This window comes from Salvelinus fontinalis, chromosome 32 (genome assembly GCF_029448725.1).
Source record: "Salvelinus fontinalis isolate EN_2023a chromosome 32, ASM2944872v1, whole genome shotgun sequence".
NCBI classification, from domain to species: Eukaryota; Metazoa; Chordata; class Actinopteri; order Salmoniformes; family Salmonidae; genus Salvelinus; species Salvelinus fontinalis.
The window spans coordinates 1,394,247-1,421,554 of NC_074696.1; the positions used below are offsets into that span (position 1 = coordinate 1,394,247).

The 27,308-nt window shown below is 33.4% G+C and overlaps 1 protein-coding gene across 1 annotated transcript in view; it reads right to left on the reverse strand.

The window, feature by feature from the left end:
• Positions 1-27,308, reverse strand: part of grhl2b (grainyhead-like transcription factor 2b) — a 110,428-nt gene that overhangs the window by 10,566 nt on the left and 72,554 nt on the right. The window contains exons 9-11 of the mRNA XM_055893182.1: positions 11,287-11,344; positions 4,423-4,562; positions 2,383-2,420 (exon numbers count right to left, since the gene is read on the reverse strand). Coding sequence (XP_055749157.1) covers positions 2,383-2,420; positions 4,423-4,562; positions 11,287-11,344 — 236 coding nt within the window. The remainder of the gene's footprint in view (positions 1-2,382; positions 2,421-4,422; positions 4,563-11,286; positions 11,345-27,308) is intronic.

Below are 27,308 nucleotides of genomic sequence, written 5' to 3' on the forward strand. Positions count from 1 at the left end.
GACGAGCTAACTTCCTCTAAATGGCGCTTTGTCCAAATCACCCATCAAATTGAATCCAGGCCTCTGTGTGTGTGTGTGTGTGTGTGTGTGTGTGTGTGTACTGTATGTACAGATGAAGTCAGAAGTTTACATGCACTTAGGTTGGAGTCATTAAAACTCGTTTTTCAACCACTCCACAATTAGTCAATTAGTTTTGCCAAGTCGGTTAGAACATCTACTTTGTGCATGACACAAGTCATTTTTCCAACAATTGTTTACAGACAGATTATTTCACCTATAATTCACTGTATCACAATTCCAGTGGGTCAGAAGTTTACATACACTAAGTTGACTGTGCCTTTAAACAGCTTGGAAAATTCCAGAAAATTATGTCATGGCTTTAGAAGTTTCTGATAGGCTAATTGACATCATTTCAGTCAATTGGAGGTGTACCTGTGGATGTATTTCAAGGCCTACCTTCAAACTCAGTGCCTCTTTGCTTGACATCATGGGAAAATCAAAAGAAATCAGCCAAGACCTCAGAAAACAAATTGGCGATCACAAGTCTGGTTCATCCTTGGGAGCAATTTCCAAATGCCTGAAGGTACCACGTTCATCTGTACAAACAATACTACGCAAGTATAAACACCATGGGACCACACAGCCGTCATACCGCTCAGGAAGGAGACGCCTTCTGTCTCCTAGAGATGAACATACTTTGGTGCGAAAAGTGCAAATCAATCCCAGAACAACAGCAAAGGACCTTGTGAAGATGCTGGAGGAAACCGGTACAAAAGTATTTATTTCCACAGTAAAACGAGTCCTTTATCGACATAACATGAAAGGCCGCTCAGCAAGGAAGAAGCCACTGCTCCAAAACCGCATTAAAAAGCCAGACTACGGTTTGCAACTGCACATGGGGACAAAGATTGTACTTTTTGGAGAAATGTCCTCTGGTCTGATGAAACAAAAATAGAACTGTTTGGCCATAATGACTTTCTTTATGTTTGGAGTAAAAAGGGGGAAGCTTGCAAGGCGAAGAACACCATCCCAACCATGAAGCACGGAGGTGGCAGCATCATGTTGTGGGGGTAATTTGTTGCAAAAGGGACTCGTGCACTTCACAAAATAGATGGCATCATGAGGGAGGAAAATTATGTTGATTTACTGAAGCAACATCTCAAGACATCAGTTAGGAAGTTAAAGCTTGGTCGCAAATGGGTCTACCAAATGGACAATGACCCCAAGCATACTTCCGAAGTTGTGGCAAAATGGCTTAAGGACAACAAAGTCAAGGTATTGGAGTCGCCATCACAAAGCCCTGATCTCAATCCTATAGAAAATGTGTGGGCAGAACTGAAAAAGCGTGTGCGAGCAAGGAGGCCTACAAACCTGACTCAGTTACACCAGCTCTGTCACAAGGAATGGGTCAAAATTGTTCCAATTTATTGTGGGAAGCTTGTGGAAGGCTACCTGAATCATTTGACCCAAGTTAAACAATGACAAGGAAATGCTACCAAATACTAATTGAGTGTATGTAAACTTCTGACCCACTGGGAATGTGATGAAAGAAATAAAAGCTGAAATAAATAATTCTCTCTACTATTATTCTGACATTTCACAATCTTAAAATAAAGTGGGGATCCTAACTGACCTAAGACAGGGAATTTTTACTAGGATTAAAAGTCAGGAATTGTGAAAAACTGAGTTTAAATGTATTTGGCTAAGGTGTATGTAAGCTTCCGACTTCAACTGTATGTGTGGGATTTTGTAAGTGTTTGTGAGGGTTGGAGTTGGTCCCATTTTACATATGTGAGGTTTACACTGAGTGTACAAAACATTAGGAACACCTGCTCTTTCCATGGCACAGACTGACCAGGTGAATTCAGGTGAAAGCTATGATCCCTTATTGATGTCACTTGTTAAATTCACTTCAATCCGTGTGGATGAAGGGGAGGAGACAGGTTAAAGAATGATTTTTAAGCCTTGGGCCAAATGAGACATGGATTGTGTATGGGTGCCAATCAGAGGGTGAATGGGAAAGACAAAGGATGTAAGTGTCTTTGAACGGGGTTACGGTAGTAGGTGCCAGGTGCACCGGTTTGAGTCAAGAACTGCAACGTTGCTGGGTTTTTTATGCTCAACAGTTTCCCGACTGTATCAAGAATGTTCCACCACCCAAAGGACATCCAGCCAACTTGACACAACTGTGGAAGGCATTGGAGTCAACATGGTCCAGCGTCCCTGTGGAACGCTTTCAACACCTTGTAGAGTCCATGTCCGACGAATTGAGGCTTTTCTGAGAGCAAAAGGGGGTGCAACTAAATATTAGGAAGGTGTTCCTAATGTTTTGTACACTCAGTGGATATTTGCATGTGAATGTATCCATGTGTGAACACTCACCCTCCTCTTTCAATCTCTTCTGTGTTAAAGGCAAATACCTAGGAAAGAATAGCACATAGGCAACTTTAGCTTTAAGTATGTACATAACATAGGCAAATATACATATAAGTAATGAAACAGAAATCTTAATATGTTATGTATCAAACCCTCTAATAGTTTATATATATATATATATTTGACAATCTGTAAAAAGTCAATAAAAGATGTGGCCCTAAAAACTCTCAGACTGGTTACAAGAGAAGAAAACCAAACATCTGCAAACTGACCTTTCTTCTAGATACATCTCTAGATTCTCTACAAAGATCGTTGATAAGTTAACCAAGGCATCGTTAGACCCATAATGTATCAGGTCATTGATAAGTTAACCAAGGCATCGCTAGACCCATAATGTATCAGATCGTTGATAAGTTAACCAAGGCATCGTTAGACCCATAATGTATCAGGTCATTGATAAGTTAACCAAGGCATCGTTAGACCGTATCAGATCGTTGATAAGTTAACCAAGGCATTGTTAGACCGTATCAGATCGTTGATAAGTTAACCAAGGCATCGTTAGACCGTATCAGATCGTTGATAAGTTAACCAAGGCATTGTTAGACCGTATCAGATCGTTGATAAGTTAACCAAGGCATCGTTAGACCCATAATGTATCAGGTCATTGATAAGTTAACCAAGGCATCGTTAGACCCATAATGTATCAGGTCATTGATAAGTTAACCAAGGCATCGTTAGACCCATAATGTATCAGATCGTTGATAAGTTAACCAAGGCATTGATAGACCCATAATGTATCAGATCAGTGATAAGTTAACCAAGGCATCGTTAGACCCATAATGTATCAGGTCATTGATAAGTTAACCAAGGCATCGTTAGACCCATAATGTATCAGATCGTTGATAAGTTAACCAAGGCATCGTTAGACCCATAATGTATCAGGTCAGTGATAAGTTAACCAAGGCATCGGTTGCATTAAGATCGGACACAGCGGTTGCATTAAGAACAAGTGTATCTTTAATTCTATGATAAACATGTATCTTTCATCAAAGTTTATGATGAGTATTTCTGTTATTTAACGTGGCTCTCTGCAATTTCTCCGGATATTTTGGAGGCATTTCTGAACATGGCGCCAATGTAAACCGAGATTTTGTGGATATAAATATGCACATTATCGAACAAAACAGAAATGTATTGTGTAACATGATGTCATATGAGTGTCATCTGATGAATATCATCAAAGGTTAGTGATTAATTTTATCTCTATTTCTGTTTTTTGTTACTCCTCTCTTTGGCTGGAAAAATGGCTGTGTTTTTCTGTGGCTATATACTGACCTAACATAATCGTTTGGTGTGCTTTCGCCATAAATCCTTTTTGAAATCAGACATGTTGGCTAGATTCACAACAAGTGTAGATTTAATTTGGTCTCTTTCATGTATGATTTCATGAAAGTTTGATTTTTATAGTAATTTATTAGAATTTGGCGCTCTGCATTTTTACTGGCTTTTGGCCAAGTGGGACGCTACCGTCCCACATATCCCAGAGAAGTTAACCAAGGCATTGTTAGACCGTATCAGATCGTTGATAAGTTAACCAAGGCATCGCTAGACCCATAATGTATCATATCGTTGATAAGTTAACCAAGCCATCGTTAGACCCATAATGTATCAGATCATTGATAAGTTAACCAAGGCATCGTTAGACCCATGATGTATCAGCAAAGGTCTGATGCGACAGATGAAGGAAGTTGTGACATATTCTAACCTACAGATTCCAATGGACACTCTGAAAGGTATGGCAGTTTTAGCACTCTGGTTAAACACAGTCTAAAGCCAGACATTGATTCTACAGTACCATTCATGTTAGATTTAGGAACAGCAGACCCTTGACACACTGCAGCCTAACACATTAAATTCATCTATAGGCTACTGTTGGTTGTTAAAAATATATTTAAATCTTTAATTTAACTTGATTAGCTTTCCTAAAAAGTGCACTATGAAGGGAATAGGGTGCCATTTGGGAGACACCCCTGATGTGTATCTGACCTGTCCAGCCCTCTGCAGGTTTCCAAAGTGGACATCAGGGATGAAGAGTACAGGCTGGGCCTCCAGGTCAGTCATGGTCTTGAAGTAGGTGGTGTCAGGCTTCTTAGGGAGAGTTATCACCCCTAGTCCTCCATCCTTCCCTGGAACACACAACAGTAGTGAGATCACATGGATTTACATCAAAGGAACTTCAATTGTGTTGTGTAAGCAGAAACATACAAGCACATCTCCAGCCCAATCCCTCAGCATTTTACAAAAACAGTGGAGGGGTGGCTGCTTTCTTATTGTTTGAAGTGCAGATTGCCCCTTTAAAACACATACAAATTGTTTCAAAACAAGACAAATGCAACACTCTCTTCATCTATGATGTCTGGATGTCATTTTATCCTGAAATGTTAGGTTGTATACCACCAAGTGCAGGTAACAGTACAGGTAACAATGCAGGTAACAGTGTAGGTAGCAGTACAGGTAACAGCCCAGGTAACAGTACAGGTAACAGTACAGGTAACAAAACAGGTAACAGTACAGGTAAAAGAACAGGTAACAGTACAGGTAACAATGCAGGTAACAGTGCAGGTAACAGCACAGGTAACAGTACAGGTAACAGTGTAGGTAACAGAACATGTAACAGTACAGGTAACAGCACAGGTAACAGTACAGGTAACAGTGTAGGTAACAGAGCAGGTAACAGTACAGGTAATAGTGTAGGTAACAGTACAGGTAATAGTGCAGGTAACAGCACAGGTAACAGTACAGGTAACAGTGTAGGTAACAGTACAGGTAACAGGGTTGGTAGCAATGTAGGTAACAGCACAGGTAACAGTACAGGTAACAGTGTAGGTAACAGCACAGGTAACAGAGCAGGTAACAGTGCAGGTAACAGTGCAGGTAACAGGGTTGGTAGCAATGTAGGTAACAGAGTAGATAACAGTGCAGGTTACAGTGCAGGTAACAGTACAGGTCACAGAACAGGTATCAGTACAGGTAACAGTGTAGGTAACAGAGCAGGTAACAGTACAGGTAACAGTACAGGTAACAGTGTAGGTAACAGTACAGGTAACAAAACAGGTAACAGTACAGGTAACAGTGTAGGTAACAGTACAGGTAACAGCCCAGGTAACAGTACAGGTAACAGTACAGGTAACAAAACAGGTAACAGTACAGGTAAAAGAACAGGTAACAGTACAGGTAACAATGCAGGTAACAGTGCAGGTAACAGCACAGGTAACAGTACAGGTAACAGTGTAGGTAACAGAACATGTAACAGTACGGGTAACAGCCCAGGTAACAGTGTATTTAACAGTACAGGTAACAGGGTTGGTAGCAATGTAGGTAACAGAGCAGGTAACAGTACAGGTAACAGTGTAGGTAACAGTACAGGTAATAGTGCAGGTAACAGCACAGGTAACAGTGTAGGTAACAGCACAGGTAACAGTACAGGTAACAGAACAGGTAACAGTGTAGGTAACAGCACAGGTAACAGTACAGGTAACAGTGTAGGTAACAGTACAGGTAACAGTGTAGGTAACAGCACAGGTAACAGTACAGGTAACAGTGTAGGTAACAGCACAGGTAACAGTACAGGTAACAGTACAGGTAACAGTACAGGTAACAGCACAGGTAACAGTACAGGTAACAGTGTAGGTAACAGTACAGGTAACAGCACAGGTAACAGTACAGGTAACAGCCCAGGTAACAGTACAGGTAACAGTACAGGTAACAGAACAGGTAACAGTACAGGTAACAGCCCAGGTAACAGTACAGGTAACAGTGTAGGTAACAGTACAGGTAACAGTGTAGGTAACAGTACAGGTAACAGTACAGGTAACAGTGTAGGTAACAGTGTAGGTAACAGTACAGGTAACAGTGTAGGTAACAGTACAGGTAACAGTGTAGGTAACAGTATAGGTAACAGTACAGGTAACAGTGTAGGTAACAGTACAGGTAACAGTACAGCTAACAGTACAGGTAACAGTGTAGGTAACAGTACAGGTAACAGTACAGGTAACAGTGTAGGTAACAGTACAGGTAACAGTACAGGTAACAGTACAGGTAACAGTACAGGTAACAGTGTAGGTAACAGTACAGGTAACAGTACAGGTAACAGTACAGGTAACAGCACAGGTAACAGTACAGGTAACAGTGTAGGTAACAGCACAGGTAACAGTACAGGTAACAGTACAGGTAACAGCACAGGTAACAGTTTAGGTAACAGAACAGGTAACAGTACAGGTAACAGCCCAGGTAACAGTACAGGTAACAGTGTAGGTAACAGCACAGGTAACAGTACAGGTAACAGTGTAGGTAACAGTACAGGTAACAGTGTAGGTAACAGTACAGGTAACAGTGTAGGTAACAGTACAGGTAATAGTGCAGGTAACAGTACAGGTAACAGTGTAGGTAACAGTACAGGTAACAGTGTAGGTAACAGTACAGGTAACAGTGTAGGTAACAGCACAGGTAACAGTACAGGTAACAGTGTAGGTAACAGCACAGGTAACAGTACAGGTAATAGTGTAGGTAACAGCACAGGTAACAGTACAGATAACAGTACAGGTAACAGCACAGGTAACAGTACAGGTAACAGTACAGGTAACAGTACAGGTAACAGTGTAGGTAACAGTACAGGTAACAGTGCAGGTAACAGTGTAGGTAACAGTGTAGGTAACAGTGTAGGTAACAGTACAGGTAACAGTGTAGGTAACAGTACAGGTAACAGTGTAGGTAACAGTACAGGTAACAGTACAGGTAAGAGTACAGGTAACAGTGTAGGTAACAGTACAGGTAACAGTGTAGGTAACAGCACAGGTAACAGTACAGGTAACAGTGTAGGTAACAGCACAGGTAACAGTGTAGGTAACAGTGCAGGTAACAGTGTAGGTAACAGTGCATGTAACAGTGTAGGTAACAGTGTAGGTAACAGTGTAGGTAACAGTGTAGGTAACAGTACAGGTAACAGTACAGGTAACAGTGTAGGTAACAGTACAGGTAACAGTACAGGTAACGGTACAGGTAACAGCACAGGTAACAGTACAGGTAACAGTACAGGTAACAGCACAGGTAACAGTACAGGTAACAGTGTAGGTAACAGCACAGGTAACAGTACAGGTAACAGTGTAGGTAACAGTACAGGTAATAGTGCAGGTAACAGCACAGGTAACAGTACAGGTAACAGTGTAGGTAACAGCACAGGTAACAGTACAGGTAACAGTACAGGTAACAGCACAGGTAACAGTACAGGTAACAGTGTAGGTAACAGTACAGGTAACAGTACAGGTAATAGTGTAGGTAACAGCACAGGTAACAGTACAGGTAACAGTACAGGTAACAGCACAGGTAACAGATAAGGTAACAGTACAGGTAACAGTACAGGTAACAGTGTAGGTAACAGCACAGGTAACAGTACAGGTAACAGTGTAGGTAACAGTACAGGTAACAGTGTAGGTAACAGTACAGGTAACAGTACAGGTAACAGTGTAGGTAACAGTGTAGGTAACAGTACAGGTAACAGTGTAGGTAACAGTACAGGTAACAGTGTAGGTAACAGTACAGGTAACAGTACAGGTAACAGTGTAGGTAACAGTACAGGTAACAGTGTAGGTAACAGTACAGGTAACAGTGTAGGTAACAGTACAGGTAACAGTACAGGTAACAGTGTAGGTAACAGTACAGGTAACAGTACAGGTAACAGTACAGGTAACAGTACAGGTAACAGTGTAGGTAACAGCACAGGTAACAGTACAGGTAACAGTACAGGTAACAGCACAGGTAACAGTACAGGTAACAGTGTAGGTAACAGCACAGGTAACAGTACAGGTAACAGTACAGGTAACAGCACAGGTAACAGTACAGGTAACAGTGTAGGTAACAGAACAGGTAACAGTACAGGTAACAGCCCAGGTAACAGTACAGGTAACAGTGTAGGTAACAGCACAGGTAACAGTACAGGTAACAGTGTAGGTAACAGTACAGGTAACAGTGTAGGTAACAGTACAGGTAACAGTACAGGTAACAGTGTAGGTAACAGTACAGGTAACAGTACAGGTAACAGTGTAGGTAACAGTACAGGTAACAGTGTAGGTAACAGTACAGGTTACAGTGTAGGTAACAGTACAGGTAACAGTACAGGTTACAGTGTAGGTAACAGTACAGGTAACAGTGTAGGTAACAGTGCAGGTAACAGTGTAGGTAACAGTACAGGTAACAGTACAGGCAACAGTGTAGGTAACAGTACAGGTAACAGTACAGGTAACAGTACAGGTAACAGTACAGGTAACAGTGTAGGTAACAGCACAGGTAACAGTACAGGTAACAGTACAGGTAACAGCACAGGTAACAGTACAGGTAACAGTGTAGGTAACAGCACAGGTAACAGTACATGCAACAGTGTAGGTAACAGTACAGGTAACAGTGTAGGTAACAGCACAGGTAACAGTACAGGTAACAGTGTAGGTAACAGTACAGGTAATAGTGCAGGTAACAGTGTAGGTAACAGTACAGGTAACAGTACAGGTAACAGCACAGGTAACAGTACAGGTAACAGTGTAGGTAACAGCACAGGTAACAGTGCAGGTAACAGTGTAGGTAACAGTACAGGTAATAGTGCAGGTAACAGCACAGGTAACAGTACAGGTAACAGTGTAGGTAACAGCACAGGTAACAGAGCAGGTAACAGTGCAGGTAACAGTGCAGGTAACAGGGTTGGTAGCAATGTAGGTAACAGAGTAGATAACAGTGCAGGTTACAGTGCAGGTAACAGTACAGGGCACAGAACAGGTATCAGTACAGGTAACAGTGTAGGTAACAGAGCAGGTAACAGTACAGGTAATAGTGTAGGTAAAGTTGTAGGTAACTGTAACGGCAGCCTTCCCTCTCTTCACGAGAAGAGAGAGTGTAACAGGGATCGGACCAAGACGCAGCGTAGCTCGTGTTCAACATGTTTAATTAACAAGACGAATACTGTGAACACTTACAAATATTACAAAATAACAAACGTGGCAAACCGATACAGTCCTTTCTGGTGCAGAGAAAACACAAAGACAGGAAACAACCACCCACAAATCCCAACACAAAACAAGCCACCTATATATGATTCTCAATCAGGGACAACGATTGACAGCTGCCTCTGATTGAGAACCATATTAGGCCGAACACAGAAACAGACAAACTAGACACACAACATAGAATGTCCACCTAGCTCACGTCCTGACCAACACTAAAACAAGCACAACACACAAGAACTATGGTCAGGACGTGACAGTAACAGTACAGGTAAAGTGTTCGGTAACAGTACAGGTAAAGTGTTAGGTAACAGTACAGGTAAAGTGTTCGGTAACAGTACAGGTAAAGTGTTAGGTAACAGTACAGGTAAAGTGTTAGGTAACAGTACAGGTAAAGTGTTAGGTAACAGTACAGGTAAAGTGTTAGGTAACAGTACAGGTAAAGTGTTAGGTAACAGTACAGGTAAAGTGGTAGGTAACAGTACAGGTAAAGTGGTAGGTAACAGTACAGGTAAAGTGTTAGGTAACAGTACAGGTAAAGTGTTAGGTAACTGTACAGGTAAAGTGGTAGGTAACAGTACAGGTAAAGTGTTAGGTAACAGTACAAGTAAAGCGTTAGGTAACAGTACAGGTAAAGTGTTAGGTAACAGTACAGGTAAAGTGTTAGGTAACCGTACAGGTAAAGTGTTAGGTAACAGTACAGGTAAAGGTGTAGGTAACAGTACAGGTAAAGGTGTAGGTAACAGTACATGTAAAGGTGTAGGTAACAGTACAGGTAAAGTGTTAGGTAACAGTACAGGTAAAATGTTAGGTAACAGTACAGGAAAAGTTGTAGGTAACAGTACAGGTAAAGTGTTAGGTAACAGTACAGGTAAAGTGTTAGGTAACAGTACAGGTAAAGTGTTAGGTAACAGTACAGGTAAAGTGTTAGGTAACAGTACAGGTAAAGTGTTAGGTAACAGTACAGGTAAAGTGTTAGGTAACAGTACAGGTAAAGTGTTAGGTAACAGTTCAGGTAAAGTGTTAGGTAACAGTACAGGAAAAGTTGTAGGTAACAGTACAGGTAAAGTATTAGGTAACAGTACAGGTAAAGTGTTAGGTAACAGTTCAGGTAAAGTGTTAGGTAACAGTGCAGGTAAAGTGTTAGGTAACAGTACAGGTAAAGTGTTAGGTAACAGTACAGGAAAAGTTGTAGGTAACAGTACAGGTAAAGTGTTAGGTAACAGTACAGGTAAAGTGTTAGGTAACAGTACAGGTAAAGTGTTAGGTAACAGTACAGGTAAAGTGTTAGGTAACAGTACAGGAAAAGTTGTAGGTAACAGTACAGGTAAAGTGTTAGGTAACAGTACAGGTAAAGTGTTAGGTAACAGTACAGGTAAAGTGTTAGGTAACAGTACAGGTAAAGTGTTAGGTAACAGTACAGGTAAAGTGTTAGGTAACAGTACAGGTAAAGTGTTAGGTAACAGTACAGGTAAAGTGTTAGGTAACAGTTCAGGTAAAGTGTTAGGTAACAGTACAGGTAAAGTGTTAGGTAACAGTACAGGTAAAGTGTTAGGTAACAGTACAGGTAAAGTGTTAGGTAACAGTACAGGTAAAGTGTTAGGTAACAGTACAGGTAAAGTGTTAGGTAACAGTACAGGTAAAGTGTTAGGTAACAGTACAGGTAAAGTGTTAGGTAACAGTTCAGGTAAAGTGTTAGGTAACAGTACAGGTAAAGTGTTAGGTAACAGTACAGGTAAAGTGTTAGGTAACAGTACAGGTAAAGTGTTAGGTAACAGTACAGGTAAAGTGTTAGGTAACAGTACAGGTAAAGTGTTAGGTAACAGTACAGGTAAAGTGTTAGGTAACAGTACAGGTGTCTAACCTTTAGTCTTCCTGCGGTTCTGTTTCCTTTCCTCATCTCTTATCTTCCTCTCAGCTCCCTGGAACACACAGATTAACACATGGATTATATTAATGAGTGGATGGATTAATATATTAATGAGTGGATGGATTAATATATTAATGAGTGGATGGATTAATATATTAATGAGTGGATGGATGGATTAATATATTAATGAGTGGATGGATTAATATATTAATGAGTGGATGGATTAATATATTAATGAGTGGATGGATTAATATATTACTGAGTGGATGGATTAATATATTAATGAGTGGATGGATTAATATATTAATGAGTGGATGGATTAATATATTAATGAGTGGATGGATTAATATATTAATGAGTGGATGGATTAATATATTAATGAGTGGATGGATGGATTAATATATTAATGAGTGGATGGATTAATATATTAATGAGTGGATGGATTAATATATTAATGAGAGGATGGATTAATATATTAATGAGTGGATGGATTAATATATTAATGAGTGGATGGATGGATTAATATGTTAATGAGTGGATGGATGGATTAATATATTAATGAGTGGATGGATGGATTAATATATTAATGAGTGGATGGATTAATATATTAATGAGTGGATGGATTAATATATTAATGAGTGGATGGATTAATATATTAATGAGTGGATGGATTAATATATTAATGAGTGGTTCGATTAATATATTAATGAGTGGAATGATTAATATATTAATGATTGGATGGATTAATATATTAATGAGTGGATGGATTAATATATTAATGAGTGGATGGATTAATATATAAATGAGTGGATGGATTCATATATTAATGAGTGGATGGATTAATATATTAATGAGTGGATGGATTAATATATTAATGAGTGGATGGATTAATATATTACTGAGTGGATGGATTAATATATTAATGAGTGGATGGATTAATATATTACTGAGTGGATGGATTAAAATATTAATGAGTGGATGGATTAATATATTAATGAGTGGATGGATTAATATATTAATGAGTGGATGGATTAATATATTAATGAGTGGATGGATTAATATATTACTGAGTGGATGGATTAATATATTACTGAGTGGATGGATTAATATATTACTGAGTGGATGGATTAATATATTACTGAGTGGATGGATTAATATATTACTGAGTGGATGGATTAATATATTACTGAGTGGATGGATTAATATATTACTGAGTGGATGGATGAATTAATATATTACTGAGTGGATGGATTAATATATTACTGAGTGGATGGATTAATATATTACTGAGTGGATGGATTAATATATTACTGAGTGGATGGATGGATTAATATATTACTGAGTGGATGGATTAATATATTACTGAGTGGATGGATTAATATATTACTGAGTGGATGGATTAATATATTACTGAGTGGATGGATGGATTAATATATTACTGATTGGATGGATTAATATATTACTGAGTGGATGGATTAATATATTAATGAGTGGATGGATTAATATATTACTGAGTGGATGGATTAATATATTAATGAGTGGATGGATTAATATATTACTGAGTGGATGGATTAATATATTACTGAGTGGATGGATTAATATATTACTGAGTGGATGGATTAATATATTACTGAGTGGATGGATTAATATATTACTGAGTGGATGGATTAATATATTACTGAGTGGATGGATTAATATATTACTGAGTGGATGGATTAATATAATAATGAGTGGATGGATTAATATATTAATGAATGGATGGATTAATATATTAATGAGTGGATGGAATAATATATTAATGAGTGGATGGATGGATTAATATATTAATGAGTGGATGGATTAATATATTAATGAGTGGATGGATTAATATATTACTGAGTGGATGGATTAATATATTAATGAGTGGATGGATTAATATATTAATGAGTGGATGGATTAATATATTACTGAGTGGATGGATTAATATATTAATGAGTGGATGGATTAATATATTAATGAGTGGATGGATTAATACATTAATGAGTGGATGGATGGATTAATATATTAATGAGTGGATGGATTAATATATTAATGAATGGATGGATTAATATATTAATGAGTGGATGGATTAATATATTAATGAGTGGATGGATTAATATATTAATGAGTGGATGGATTAATATATTAATGAGTGGATGGATTAATATATTAATGAGTGGATGGATTAATATATTAATGAGTGGATGGATTAATATATTAATGAGTGGATGGATTAATATATTAATGAGTGGATGGATTAATATATTAATGAGTGGATGGATTAATATATTACTGAGTGGATGGATTAATATATCAATGAGTGGATGGATTAATATATTAATGAGTGGATGGATTAATATATTAATGAGTGGATGGATGGATTAATATATTAATGAGTGGATGGATTTATATATTAATGAGTGGATGGATTAATATATTAATGAGTGGATGGATTAATATATTAATGAGTGGATGGATTAATATATTAATGAGTGGATGGATTAATATATTAATGAGTGGATGGATTAATATATTAATGAGTGGATGGATTAATATATTAATGAGTGGATGGATTAATATATTAATGAGTGGATGGATTAATATATTAATGAGTGGATGGATTCATATATTAATGAGTGGATGGATTAATATATTAATGAGTGGATGGATGGATTAATATATTAATGAGTGGATGGATTAATATATTAATGAGTGGATGGATTAATATATTAATGAGTGGATGGATTAATATATTAATGAGTGGATGGATTAATATATTAATGAGTGGATGGATTAATATATTAATGAGTGGATGGATTAATATATTAATGAGTGGATGGATTAATATATTAATGAGTGGATGGATTAATATATTAATGAGTGGATGGATTAATATATTAATGAGTGGATGGATTAATATATTAATGAGTGGATGGATTAATATATTACTGAGTGGATGGATTAATATATTAATGAGTGGATGGATTAATATATTAATGAGTGGATGGATTAATATATTAATGAGTGGATGGATTAATATATTAATGAGTGGATGGATTAATATATTAATGAGTGGATGGATGGATTAATATGTTAATGAGTGGATGGATGGATTAATATATTAATGAGTGGATGGATGGATTAATATATTAATGAGTGGATGGTTTAATAAATTAATGAGTGGATGGATTAATATATTAATGAGTGGATGGATTAATATATTAATGAGTGGATGGATTAATATATTAATGAGTGGATGGATTAATATATTAATGAGTGGATGGATTAATATATTAATGAGTGGATGGATGGATTAATATATTAATGAGTGGATGGATTAATATATTAATGAGTGGATGGATTAATATATTAATGAGTGGATGGATTCATATATTAATGAGTGGATGGATTAATATATTAATGAGTGGATGGATTAATATATTAATGAGTGGATGGATTAATATATTAATGAGTGGATGGATTCATATATTAATGAGTGGATGGATTAATATATTAATGAGTGGATGGATTAATATATTAATGAGTGGATGGATTAATATATTACTGAGTGGATGGATTAATATATTAATGAGTGGATGGATTAATATATTACTGAGTGGGTGGATTAAAATATTAATGAGTGGATGGATTAATATATTAATGAGTGGATGGATTAATATATTAATGAGTGGATGGATTAATATATTAATGAGTGGATGGATTAATATATTACTGAGTGGATGGATTAATATATTACTGAGTGGATGGATTAATATATTACTGAGTGGATGGATTAATATATTACTGAGTGGATGGATTAATATATTACTGAGTGGATGGATTAATATATTACTGAGTGGATGGATTAATATATTACTGAGTGGATGGATGGATTAATATATTACTGAGTGGATGGATTAATATATTACTGAGTGGATGGATTAATATATTACTGAGTGGATGGATTAATATATTACTGAGTGGATGGAGGGATTAATATATTACTGAGTGGATGGATTAATATATTACTGAGTGGATGGATTAATATATTACTGAGTGGATGGATTAATATGTTACTGAGTGGATGGATGGATTAATATATTAATGAGTGGATGGATTAATATATTACTGAGTGGATGGATTAATATATTACTGAGTGGATGGATTAATATATTAATGAGTGGATGGATTAATATATAACTGAGTGGATGGATTAATATATTACTGAGTGGATGGATTAATATATTACTGAGTGGATGGATTAATATATTACTGAGTGGATGGATTAATATAATAATGAGTGGATGGATTAATATATTAATGAATGGATGGATTAATATATTAATGAGTGGATGGAATAATATATTAATGAGTGGATGGATGGATTAATATATTAATGAGTGGATGGATTAATATATTAATGAGTGGATGGATTAATATATTAATGAGTGGATGGATTAATATATTAATGAGTGGATGGATTAATATATTACTGAGTGGATGGATTAATATATTAATGAGTGGATGGATTAATATATTAATGAGTGGATGGATTAATACATTAATGAGTGGATGGATGGATTAATATATTAATGAGTGGATGGATTAATATATTAATGAGTGGATGGATTAATATATTAATGAGTGGATGGATTAATATATTAATGAGTGGATGGATTAATATATTAATGAGTGGATGGATTAATATATTAATGAGTGGATGGATTAATATATTAATGAGTGGATGGATTAATATATTAATGAGTGGATGGATTAATATATTAATGAGTGGATGGATTAATATATTAATGAGTGGATGGATTAATATATTAATGAGTGGATGGATTAATATATTAATGAGTGGATGGATTAATATATTAATGAGTGGATGGATTAATATATTAATGAGTGGATGGATTAATATATTAATGAGTGGATGGATTAATATATTAATGAGTGGATGGATTAATATATTAATGAGTGGATGGATTAATATATTAATGAGTGGATGGATTAATATATTAATGAGTGGATGGATTAATATATTAATGAGTGGATGGATTAATATATTAATGAGTGGATGGATTAATATATTAATGAGTGGATGGATTAATATATTAATGAGTGGATGGATTAATATATTAATGAGTGGATGGATTAATATATTAATGAGTGGATGGATTAATATATTAATGAGTGGATGGATTAATATATTAATGAGTGGATGGATTAATATATTAATGAGTGGATGGATTAATATATTAATGAGTGGATGGATTAATATATTAATGAGTGGATGGATTAATATATTAATGAGTGGATGGATTAATATATTAATGAGTGGATGGATTAATATATTAATGAGTGGATGGATTAATATATTAATGAGTGGATGGATTAATATATTAATGAGTGGATGGATTAATATATTAATGAGTGGATGGATTAATATATTAATGAGTGGATGGATTAATATATTAATGAGTGGATGGATTAATATATTAATGAGTGGATGGATTAATATATTAATGAGTGGATGGATTAATATATTAATGAGTGGTTCGATTAATATATTAATGAGTGGAATGGATTAATATATTAATGATTGGATGGATTAATATATTAATGAGTGGATGGATTAATATATTAATGAGTGGATGGATTAATATATAAATGAGTGGATGGATTCATATATTAATGAGTGGATGGATTAATATATTAATGAGTGGATGGATTAATATATTAATGAGTGGATGGATTAATATATTACTGAGTGGATGGATTAATATATTAATGAGTGGATGGATTAATATATTACTGAGTGGATGGATTAAAATATTAATGAGTGGATGGATTAATATATTAATGAGTGGATGGATTAATATATTAATGAGTGGATGGATTAATATATTAATGAGTGGATGGATTAATATATTACTGAGTGGATGGATTAATATATTACTGAGTGGATGGATTAATATATTACTGAGTGGATGGATTAATATATTACTGAGTGGATGGATTAATATATTACTGAGTGGATGGATTAATATATTACTGAGTGGATGGATTAATATATTACTGAGTGGATGGATGAATTAATATATTACTGAGTGGATGGATTAATATATTACTGAGTGGATGGATTAATATATTACTGAGTGGATGGATTAATATATTACTGAGTGGATGGATGGATTAATATATTACTGAGTGGATGGATTAATATATTACTGAGTGGATGGATTAATATATTACTGAGTGGATGGATTAATATATTACTGAGTGGATGGATGGATTAATATATTACTGATTGGATGGATTAATATATTACTGAGTGGATGGATTAATATATTAATGAGTGGATGGATTAATATATTACTGAGTGGATGGATTAATATATTAATGAGTGGATGGATTAATATATTACTGAGTGGATGGATTAATATATTACTGAGTGGATGGATTAATATATTACTGAGTGGATGGATTAATATATTACTGAGTGGATGGATTAATATATTACTGAGTGGATGGATTAATATATTACTGAGTGGATGGATTAATATATTACTGAGTGGATGGATTAATATATTAATGAGTGGATGGATTAATATATTAATGAGTGGATGGAATAATATATTAATGAGTGGATGGATGGATTAATATATTAATGAGTGGATGGATTAATATATTAATGAGTGGATGGATTAATATATTACTGAGTGGATGGATTAATATATTAATGAGTGGATGGATTAATATATTAATGAGTGGATGGATTAATATATTACTGAGTGGATGGATTAATATATTAATGAGTGGATGGATTAATATATTAATGAGTGGATGGATTAATATATTAATGAGTGGATGGATTAATATATTAATGAGTGGATGGATTAATATATTAATGAGTGGATGGATTAATATATTAATGAGTGGATGGATTAATATATTAATGAGTGGATGGATTAATATATTAATGAGTGGATGGATTAATATATTAATGAGTGGATGGATTAATATATTAATGAGTGGATGGATTAATATATTAATGAGTGGATGGATTAATATATTATGAGTGGATGGATTAATATATTAATGAGTGGATGGATTAATATATTAATGAGTGGATGGATTAATATATTAATGAGTGGATGGATTAATATATTAATGAGTGGATGGATTTATATATTAATGAGTGGATGGATTAATATATTAATGAGTGGATGGATTAATATATTAATGAGTGGATGGATTAATATATTAATGAGTGGATGGATTAATATATTAATGAGTGGATGGATTAATATATTAATGAGTGGATGGATTAATATATTAATGAGTGGATGGATTAATATATTAATGAGTGGATGGATTAATATATTAATGAGTGGATGGATTCATATATTAATGAGTGGATGGATTAATATATTAATGAGTGGATGGATTAATATATTAATGAGTGGATGGATTAATATATTAATGAGTGGATGGATTAATATATTAATGAGTGGATGGATTAATATATTAATGAGTGGATGGATTAATATATTAATGAGTGGATGGATTAATATATTAATGAGTGGATGGATTAATATATTAATGAGTGGATGGATTAATATATTAATGAGTGGATGGATTAATATATTAATGAGTGGATGGATTAATATATTAATGAGTGGATGGATTAATATATTAATGAGTGGATGGATTAATATATTAATGAGTGGATGGATTAATATATTAATGAGTGGATGGATTAATATATTAATGAGTGGATGGATTAATATATTAATGAGTGGATGGATGGATTAATATGTTAATGAGTGGATGGATGGATTAATATATTAATGAGTGGATGGATGGATTAATATATTAATGAGTGGATGGTTTAATAAATTAATGAGTGGATGGATTAATATATTAATGAGTGGATGGATTAATATATTAATGAGTGGATGGATTAATATATTAATGAGTGGATGGATTAATATATTAATGAGTGGATGGATTAATATATTAATGAGTGGATGGATGGATTAATATATTAATGAGTGGATGGATTAATATATTAATGAGTGGATGGATTAATATATTAATGAGTGGATGGATTCATATATTAATGAGTGGATGGATTAATATATTAATGAGTGGATGGATTAATATATTAATGAGTGGATGGATTAATATATTAATGAGTGGATGGATTCATATATTAATGAGTGGATGGATTAATATATTAATGAGTGGATGGATTAATATATTAATGAGTGGATGGATTAATATATTACTGAGTGGATGGATTAATATATTAATGAGTGGATGGATTAATATATTACTGAGTGGGTGGATTAAAATATTAATGAGTGGATGGATTAATATATTAATGAGTGGATGGATTAATATATTAATGAGTGGATGGATTAATATATTAATGAGTGGATGGATTAATATATTACTGAGTGGATGGATTAATATATTACTGAGTGGATGGATTAATATATTACTGAGTGGATGGATTAATATATTACTGAGTGGATGGATTAATATATTACTGAGTGGATGGATTAATATATTACTGAGTGGATGGATTAATATATTACTGAGTGGATGGATGGATTAATATATTACTGAGTGGATGGATTAATATATTACTGAGTGGATGGATTAATATATTACTGAGTGGATGGATTAATATATTACTGAGTGGATGGAGGGATTAATATATTACTGAGTGGATGGATTAATATATTACTGAGTGGATGGATTAATATATTACTGAGTGGATGGATTAATATGTTACTGAGTGGATGGATGGATTAATATATTAATGAGTGGATGGATTAATATATTACTGAGTGGATGGATTAATATATTACTGAGTGGATGGATTAATATATTAATGAGTGGATGGATTAATATATAACTGAGTGGATGGATTAATATATTACTGAGTGGATGGATTAATATATTACTGAGTGGATGGATTAATATATTACTGAGTGGATGGATTAATATAATAATGAGTGGATGGATTAATATATTAATGAATGGATGGATTAATATATTAATGAGTGGATGGAATAATATATTAATGAGTGGATGGATGGATTAATATATTAATGAGTGGATGGATTAATATATTAATGAGTGGATGGATTAATATATTACTGAGTGGATGGATTAATATATTAATGAGTGGATGGATTAATATATTAATGAGTGGATGGATTAATACATTAATGAGTGGATGGATGGATTAATATATTAATGAGTGGATGGATTAATATATTAATGAGTGGATGGATTAATATATTAATGAGTGGATGGATTAATATATTAATGAGTGGATGTATTAATATATTAATGAGTGGATGGATTAATATATTAATGAGTGGATGGATTAATATATTAATGAGTGGATGGATTAATATATTAATGAGTGGATGGATTAATATATTAATGAGTGGATGGATTAATATATTAATGAGTGGATGGATTAATATATTAATGAGTGGATGGATTAATATATTACTGAGTGGATGGATTAATATATCAATGAGTGGATGGATTAATATATTAATGAGTGGATGGATTAATATATTAATGAGTGGATGGATGGATTAATATATTAATGAGTGGATGGATTAATATATTAATGAGTGGATGGATTAATATATTAATGAGTGGATGGATTAATATATTAATGAGTGGATGGATTAATATATTAATGAGTGGATGGATTAATATATTAATGAGTGGATGGATTAATATATTAATGAGTGGATGGATTAATATATTAATGAGTGGATGGATTAATATATTAATGAGTGGATGGATGGATTAATATATTAATGAGTGGATGGATTCATATATTAATGAGTGGATGGATTAATATATTAATGAGTGGATGGATGGATTAATATATTAATGAGTGGATGGATTAATATATTAATGAGTGGATGGATGGATTAATATATTAATGAGTGGATGGATTAATATATTAATGAGTGGATGGATTAATATATTAATGAGTGGATGGATTAATATATTAATGAGTGGATGGATTAATATATTAATGAGTGGATGGATTAATATATTAATGAGTGGATGGATTAATATATTAATGAGTGGATGGATTAATATATTAATGAGTGGATGGATTAATATATTAATGAGTGGATGGATTAATATATTAATGAGTGGATAGATTAATATATTAATGAGTGGATGGATTAATATATTAATGAGTGGATGGATTAATATATTAATGAGTGGATGGATTAATATATTAATGAGTGGATGGATTAATATATTAATGAGTGGATGGATTAATATATTAATGAGTGGATGGATTAATATATTAATGAGTGGATGGATTAATATATTAATGAGTGGATGGATTAATATATTACTGAGTGGATGGATTAATATATTAATGAGTGGATGGATTAATATATTAATGAGTGGATGGATTAATATATTAATGAGTGGATGGATTAATATATTAATGAGTGGATGGATGGATTAATATATTAATGAGTGGATGGATTAATATATTAATGAGTGGATGGATTAATATATTAATGAGTGGATGGATTAATATATTAATGAGTGGATGGATTAATATATTAATGAGTGGATGGATTAATATATTAATGAGTGGATGGATGGATTCATATATTAATGAGTGGATGGATTAATATATTAATGAGTGGATGGATTAATATATTAATGAGTGGATGGATGGATTAATATATTACTGAGTGGATGGATGGATTAATATATTAATGAGTGGATGGATTAATACATTAATGAGTGGATGGATTAATATATTAATGAGTGGATGGATTAATATATTAATGAGTGGATGGATTAATATATTAATGAGTGGATGGATTAATATATTAATGAGTGGATGGATTAATATATTAATGAGTGGATGGATTAATATATTACTGAGTGGATGGATTAATATATTAATGAGTGGATGGATGGATTAATATATTACTGAGTGGATGGATTAATATATTAATGAGTGGATGGATTTATATATTAATGAGTGGATGGATTAATATATTAATGAGTGGATGGATGGATTAATATATTAATGAGTGGATGGATTTATATATTACTGAGTGGATGGATGGATTAATATATTAATGAGTGGATGGATTAATATATTACTGAGTGGATGGATGGATTAATATATTAATGAGTGGATGGATTAATATATTAATGAGTGGATGGATTAATATATTAATGAGTGGATGGATTAATATATTAATGAGTGGATGGATTAATATATTAATGAGTGGATGGATTAATATATTAATGAGTGGATGGATTAATATATTAATGAGTGGATGGATTAATATATTACTGAGTGGATGGATTAATATATTAATGAGTGGATGGATGGATTAATATATTACTGAGTGGATGGATTAATATATTAATGAGTGGATGGATTTATATATTACTGAGTGGATGGATTAATATATTAATGAGTGGATGGATGGATTAATATATTAATGAGTGGATGGATTAATATATTACTGAGTGGATGGATGGATTAATATATTAATGAGTGGATTGATTAATATATTAATGAGTGGATGGATTAATATATTAATGAGTGGATGGATTAATATATTAATGAGTGGATGGATTAATATATTAATGAGTGGATGGATTAATATATTAATGAGTGGATGGATTAATATATTAATGAGTGGATGGATTAATATATTAATGAGTGGATGGATTAATATATTAATGAGTGGATGGATTAATATATTAATGAGTGGATAGATGGATTCATATATTAATGAGTGGATGGATTCATATATTAATGAGTGGATGGATTTATATATTAATGAGTGGCTGGATTAATAAATGAATGAGTGGTTGGATGGATGCATGGCTGGATTAATAAATGATTGAGTGGATGGATGGATTAAAAAATGAATGAGTGTTTGGATGAATAAATGATGGATGGTTTAAATAGATGAATAAGTGGATGGACAGATTAGTAAATGAGTGAGTGAGTGGATGGATGGATGGTTGAATACATGAGTGAGTGAGTGGGTGGATTAATAAATGAATGAGTGGATTAATAAATGAATGAGTGGATGAATGGATGGATGGATGGATGGATGGATGGATGGTTGGATGGATGGATGGATTGATGGATGGATGGATTAATAAATCAATGAGGGACCCAGCGTCGTCCGAGTTTGGCCAGTATAGTCCACTATTGTAAATATGAATTTGTTCTTAACTGATTTGACTAGTTAAATAAAGGTTACATAAAAAAATGGATGAGTGGATGGATGGGACAATGAATTAATAAATGAATGAGTGATTGATTGATGATGGATGCATACATGAATGAGTGGATGGATTACTAAATGAATGAGTGGATGAATGGATGGATCAACAAACAAATTAGTGGTTGGATGGAAAGATTTAAAAATAAATGAGTGGATGGATGGATTAATAAATGAATGAGTGGATGAATGGATGAAAAATATATGAGTAGATGGATGGATGTATTATAAATGAATGAGTAGATGGATGGATTAGTAGGATGGAGGATGGAATAATAGATGAATGCACGGATGGATGGATTAATAAATTAATGAGTGGATGGATGGATGGATTAATAAATGAACAAGTGGGTGAACAGAAAATTAAATTAATGAGTGGACTCATATATTTTTCATCCATCCATCCACTCATTCATTTATTAATCCATCCATCCACTCATTCATTTTTAAATCTTTCCATCCAACCACTCATAAATGAATAGATGATGGATTAATAAATGAATGAGAAAATGGATGAATTGACTAATAAATAAATGAATAGATGGATGGATAACTAAATGAAAGAGTGGATGGATTAATGAATGAGTGTATGGATTAATTGATTTATAAATACATTCATAAATGGATTGATGGATGAATATATGAATTAGTGGATGGATTGATGGAATAATACATACATTAATATACGGATGGATAAAGAAATGAGTGAGTAGATGGATGGATGTATAAATAAATGAATAGATGGATGGATTAATACATGAGTGAGTGGATGGACGGATGGGTGGATTAATAAATGAATGAGCGGCCCATCGTTGTCCGGCTTTGGCCAGTGTAGGCCATCATTGTCAATAATAATTTGTTCTTAACTAACTTGCCCATTTAAATAAAGGTTACAAAAAAATGATTGTGTAGCTGGATGGATGAATTAATACATTAATGAGTGGATGATTGATGGATAAATTAATTAATGAGTGGATGGATGGATGAATAAATTAATGAGTGGATGTATGGATTAATAAATAAATATGGATGTATGGATTAATATATGAATGAGTGGATGAGTTATTAAATAAATTAGTGGATGTATTGATTGATTAATAAATGAATGATTTGACGGATGGATGGATTAATATATGAATTAGTGGAGGGATGGATTAATAAATAAATTAATAGATGATGGATTAATAAATGAATGAGTTGATGGTTGGATGGATTATTAAATGAATGAGTGGATGGATGGATTGATTAATAAATAAATAAATAAATAAATAGATGGATGGATGGATAACTAAATGAGCGAGTGGATTGATTATTAAATGAATGAGTGGATGGATTGATTAACAAATAAATGAATAGATGGATGGATTAATACATGAGTGAGTGAGTGGACGGATGGGTGGATTAATAAATGAATGAGCGGCCCATCGTCGTCCAGGTTTGCCCAGTGTAGGCCATCATTGTCAATAATAATTTGTTCTTAACTAACTTGCCCATTTAAATAAAGGTTACAAAAAAATGAATGTGTAGCTGGATGGATGAATTAATAAATGAATGAGTGGATGATTGATGGATAAATTAATGAATGAGTGGATGGATGGATGGATGGATAATTAAATGAATGAGTGGATGTATGGAATAATAAATTAATGAGTGGATGATTGATGGATGAATTAAATTAATGAGTGGATGGATGTATTGATTAATAAATTAACTAATTGATGGATTAATAAATGAATGAGTGGATGGATGGATGAATAAATAAATGATTATTAATTAAATGAGTGGATTTTATGGATACAAAAATTAACGGATCAATAGATGGATGGATGGATCAATAAATGAACAAGTAAATTAATCAGTGGATGGATGGATTGATTAATATATGACTGAGTGGATGGAAGGATCGATGGGTTGGTAAATTAATAGATGGATGGATTAATAAATTAATGAGTAGATGATGGATTAATAAATTAATGAGTTGATGGATGGATTAATAAATGATTGAGTGGATGGATGGGTGGATTAATAAATGATTGAGTTGATGGGTGGATTAATAAATGAATGAGTGGATGATGGATGGGTGGATTAATAAATGAATGAGTTGATGGGTGGATTAATAAATGATTGAGTGGATGATAGATGGATTAATAAATTAATGAGTTGATGGGTGGATTAATAAATGAATGAGTGGATGGATGGGTGGATTAATAAATTATTGAATTGATGGGTGGATTAATAAATGAATGAGATGATGGGTGGATTAATAAATGAATGAGTGGATGATGGATGGGTGGATTAATAAATGAATGAGTTGATGGGTGGATTAATAAATGAATGAGTGGATGATAGATGGATTAATAAATGATTGAGTTGATGGGTGGATTAATAAATGAATGAGATGATGGGTGGATTAATAAATGAATGAGTGGATGATGGATGGGTGGATTAATAAATGAATGAGTTGATGGGTGGATTAATAAATGATTGAGTGGATGGATGGGTGGATTAATAAATGATTGAGTTGATGGGTGGATTAATAAATGAATGAGTGGATGATAGATGGATTAATAAATGAATGAGTTGATGGGTGGATTAATAAATGAATGAGTGGATGATAGATGGATTAATAAATGATTGAGTTGATGGGTGGATTAATAAATGAATGAGTGGATGATAGATGGATTAATAAATGATTGAGTTGATAGATGGATTAATAAATGATTGAGTGGCCCAGTGTCGTCTGGGTTTGGCCGTCATTGTAAATAAGAATTAGATTTTAACTGACTTGCCTATTTAAATAAAGGTTCAATTTAAAAAAAATAAATGAATGCGTGGATGGATGGATTAATATATCACTGAGTGGATGGATGGATGGATTAATAAATGAGTGAGTGAGTGGACGGATGTGTGGATTAATTAATGATTGAGCGGCCCAGCATCGTCCGAGTTCGGCCAGTGTAGGCCATCATTGTAAATAAGAATTTGTTCTTAACTGACATAATTAGTTAAATAAAGGTTAAATAAAAAATATTAATAAATGAATGGGTGGACGGATGGATGGATTAATAAATGAATGAGTGGATGGATGGATTAATAAATGAATGACTGGATGGATGGATTAATAAATTAATGAGTGGATGGATGGATTAATAAATTAATGAGTGGATGGATGGATTAATAAATTAATGAGTGGATGGATTAATAAATAAATGAGTGGATGGATGGATTAATAAATGAATGAGTGGATGGATGGATTAATAAATGAATGAGTGGATGGATGGATTAATAAATGAATGAGTGGATGGATGGATTAATAAATGAATGAGTGGATGGATGGATTAATAAATGAATGACTGGATGGATTAATAAATGAATGAGTGGATGGATTAATAAATGAATGAGTGGATGGATGGATTAATAAATGAATGACTGGATGGATGGATTAATAAATGAATGAGTGGATGGATGGATTAATAAATGAATGAGTGGATGGATGGATTAATAAATGAATGAGTGGATGGATTAATAAATGAATGAGTGGATGGATGGATTAATAAATGAATGAGTGGATGGATGGATTAATAAATGAATGAGTGGATGGATTAATAAATGAATGAGTGGATGGATGGATTAATAAATGAATGAGTGGATGGATGGATT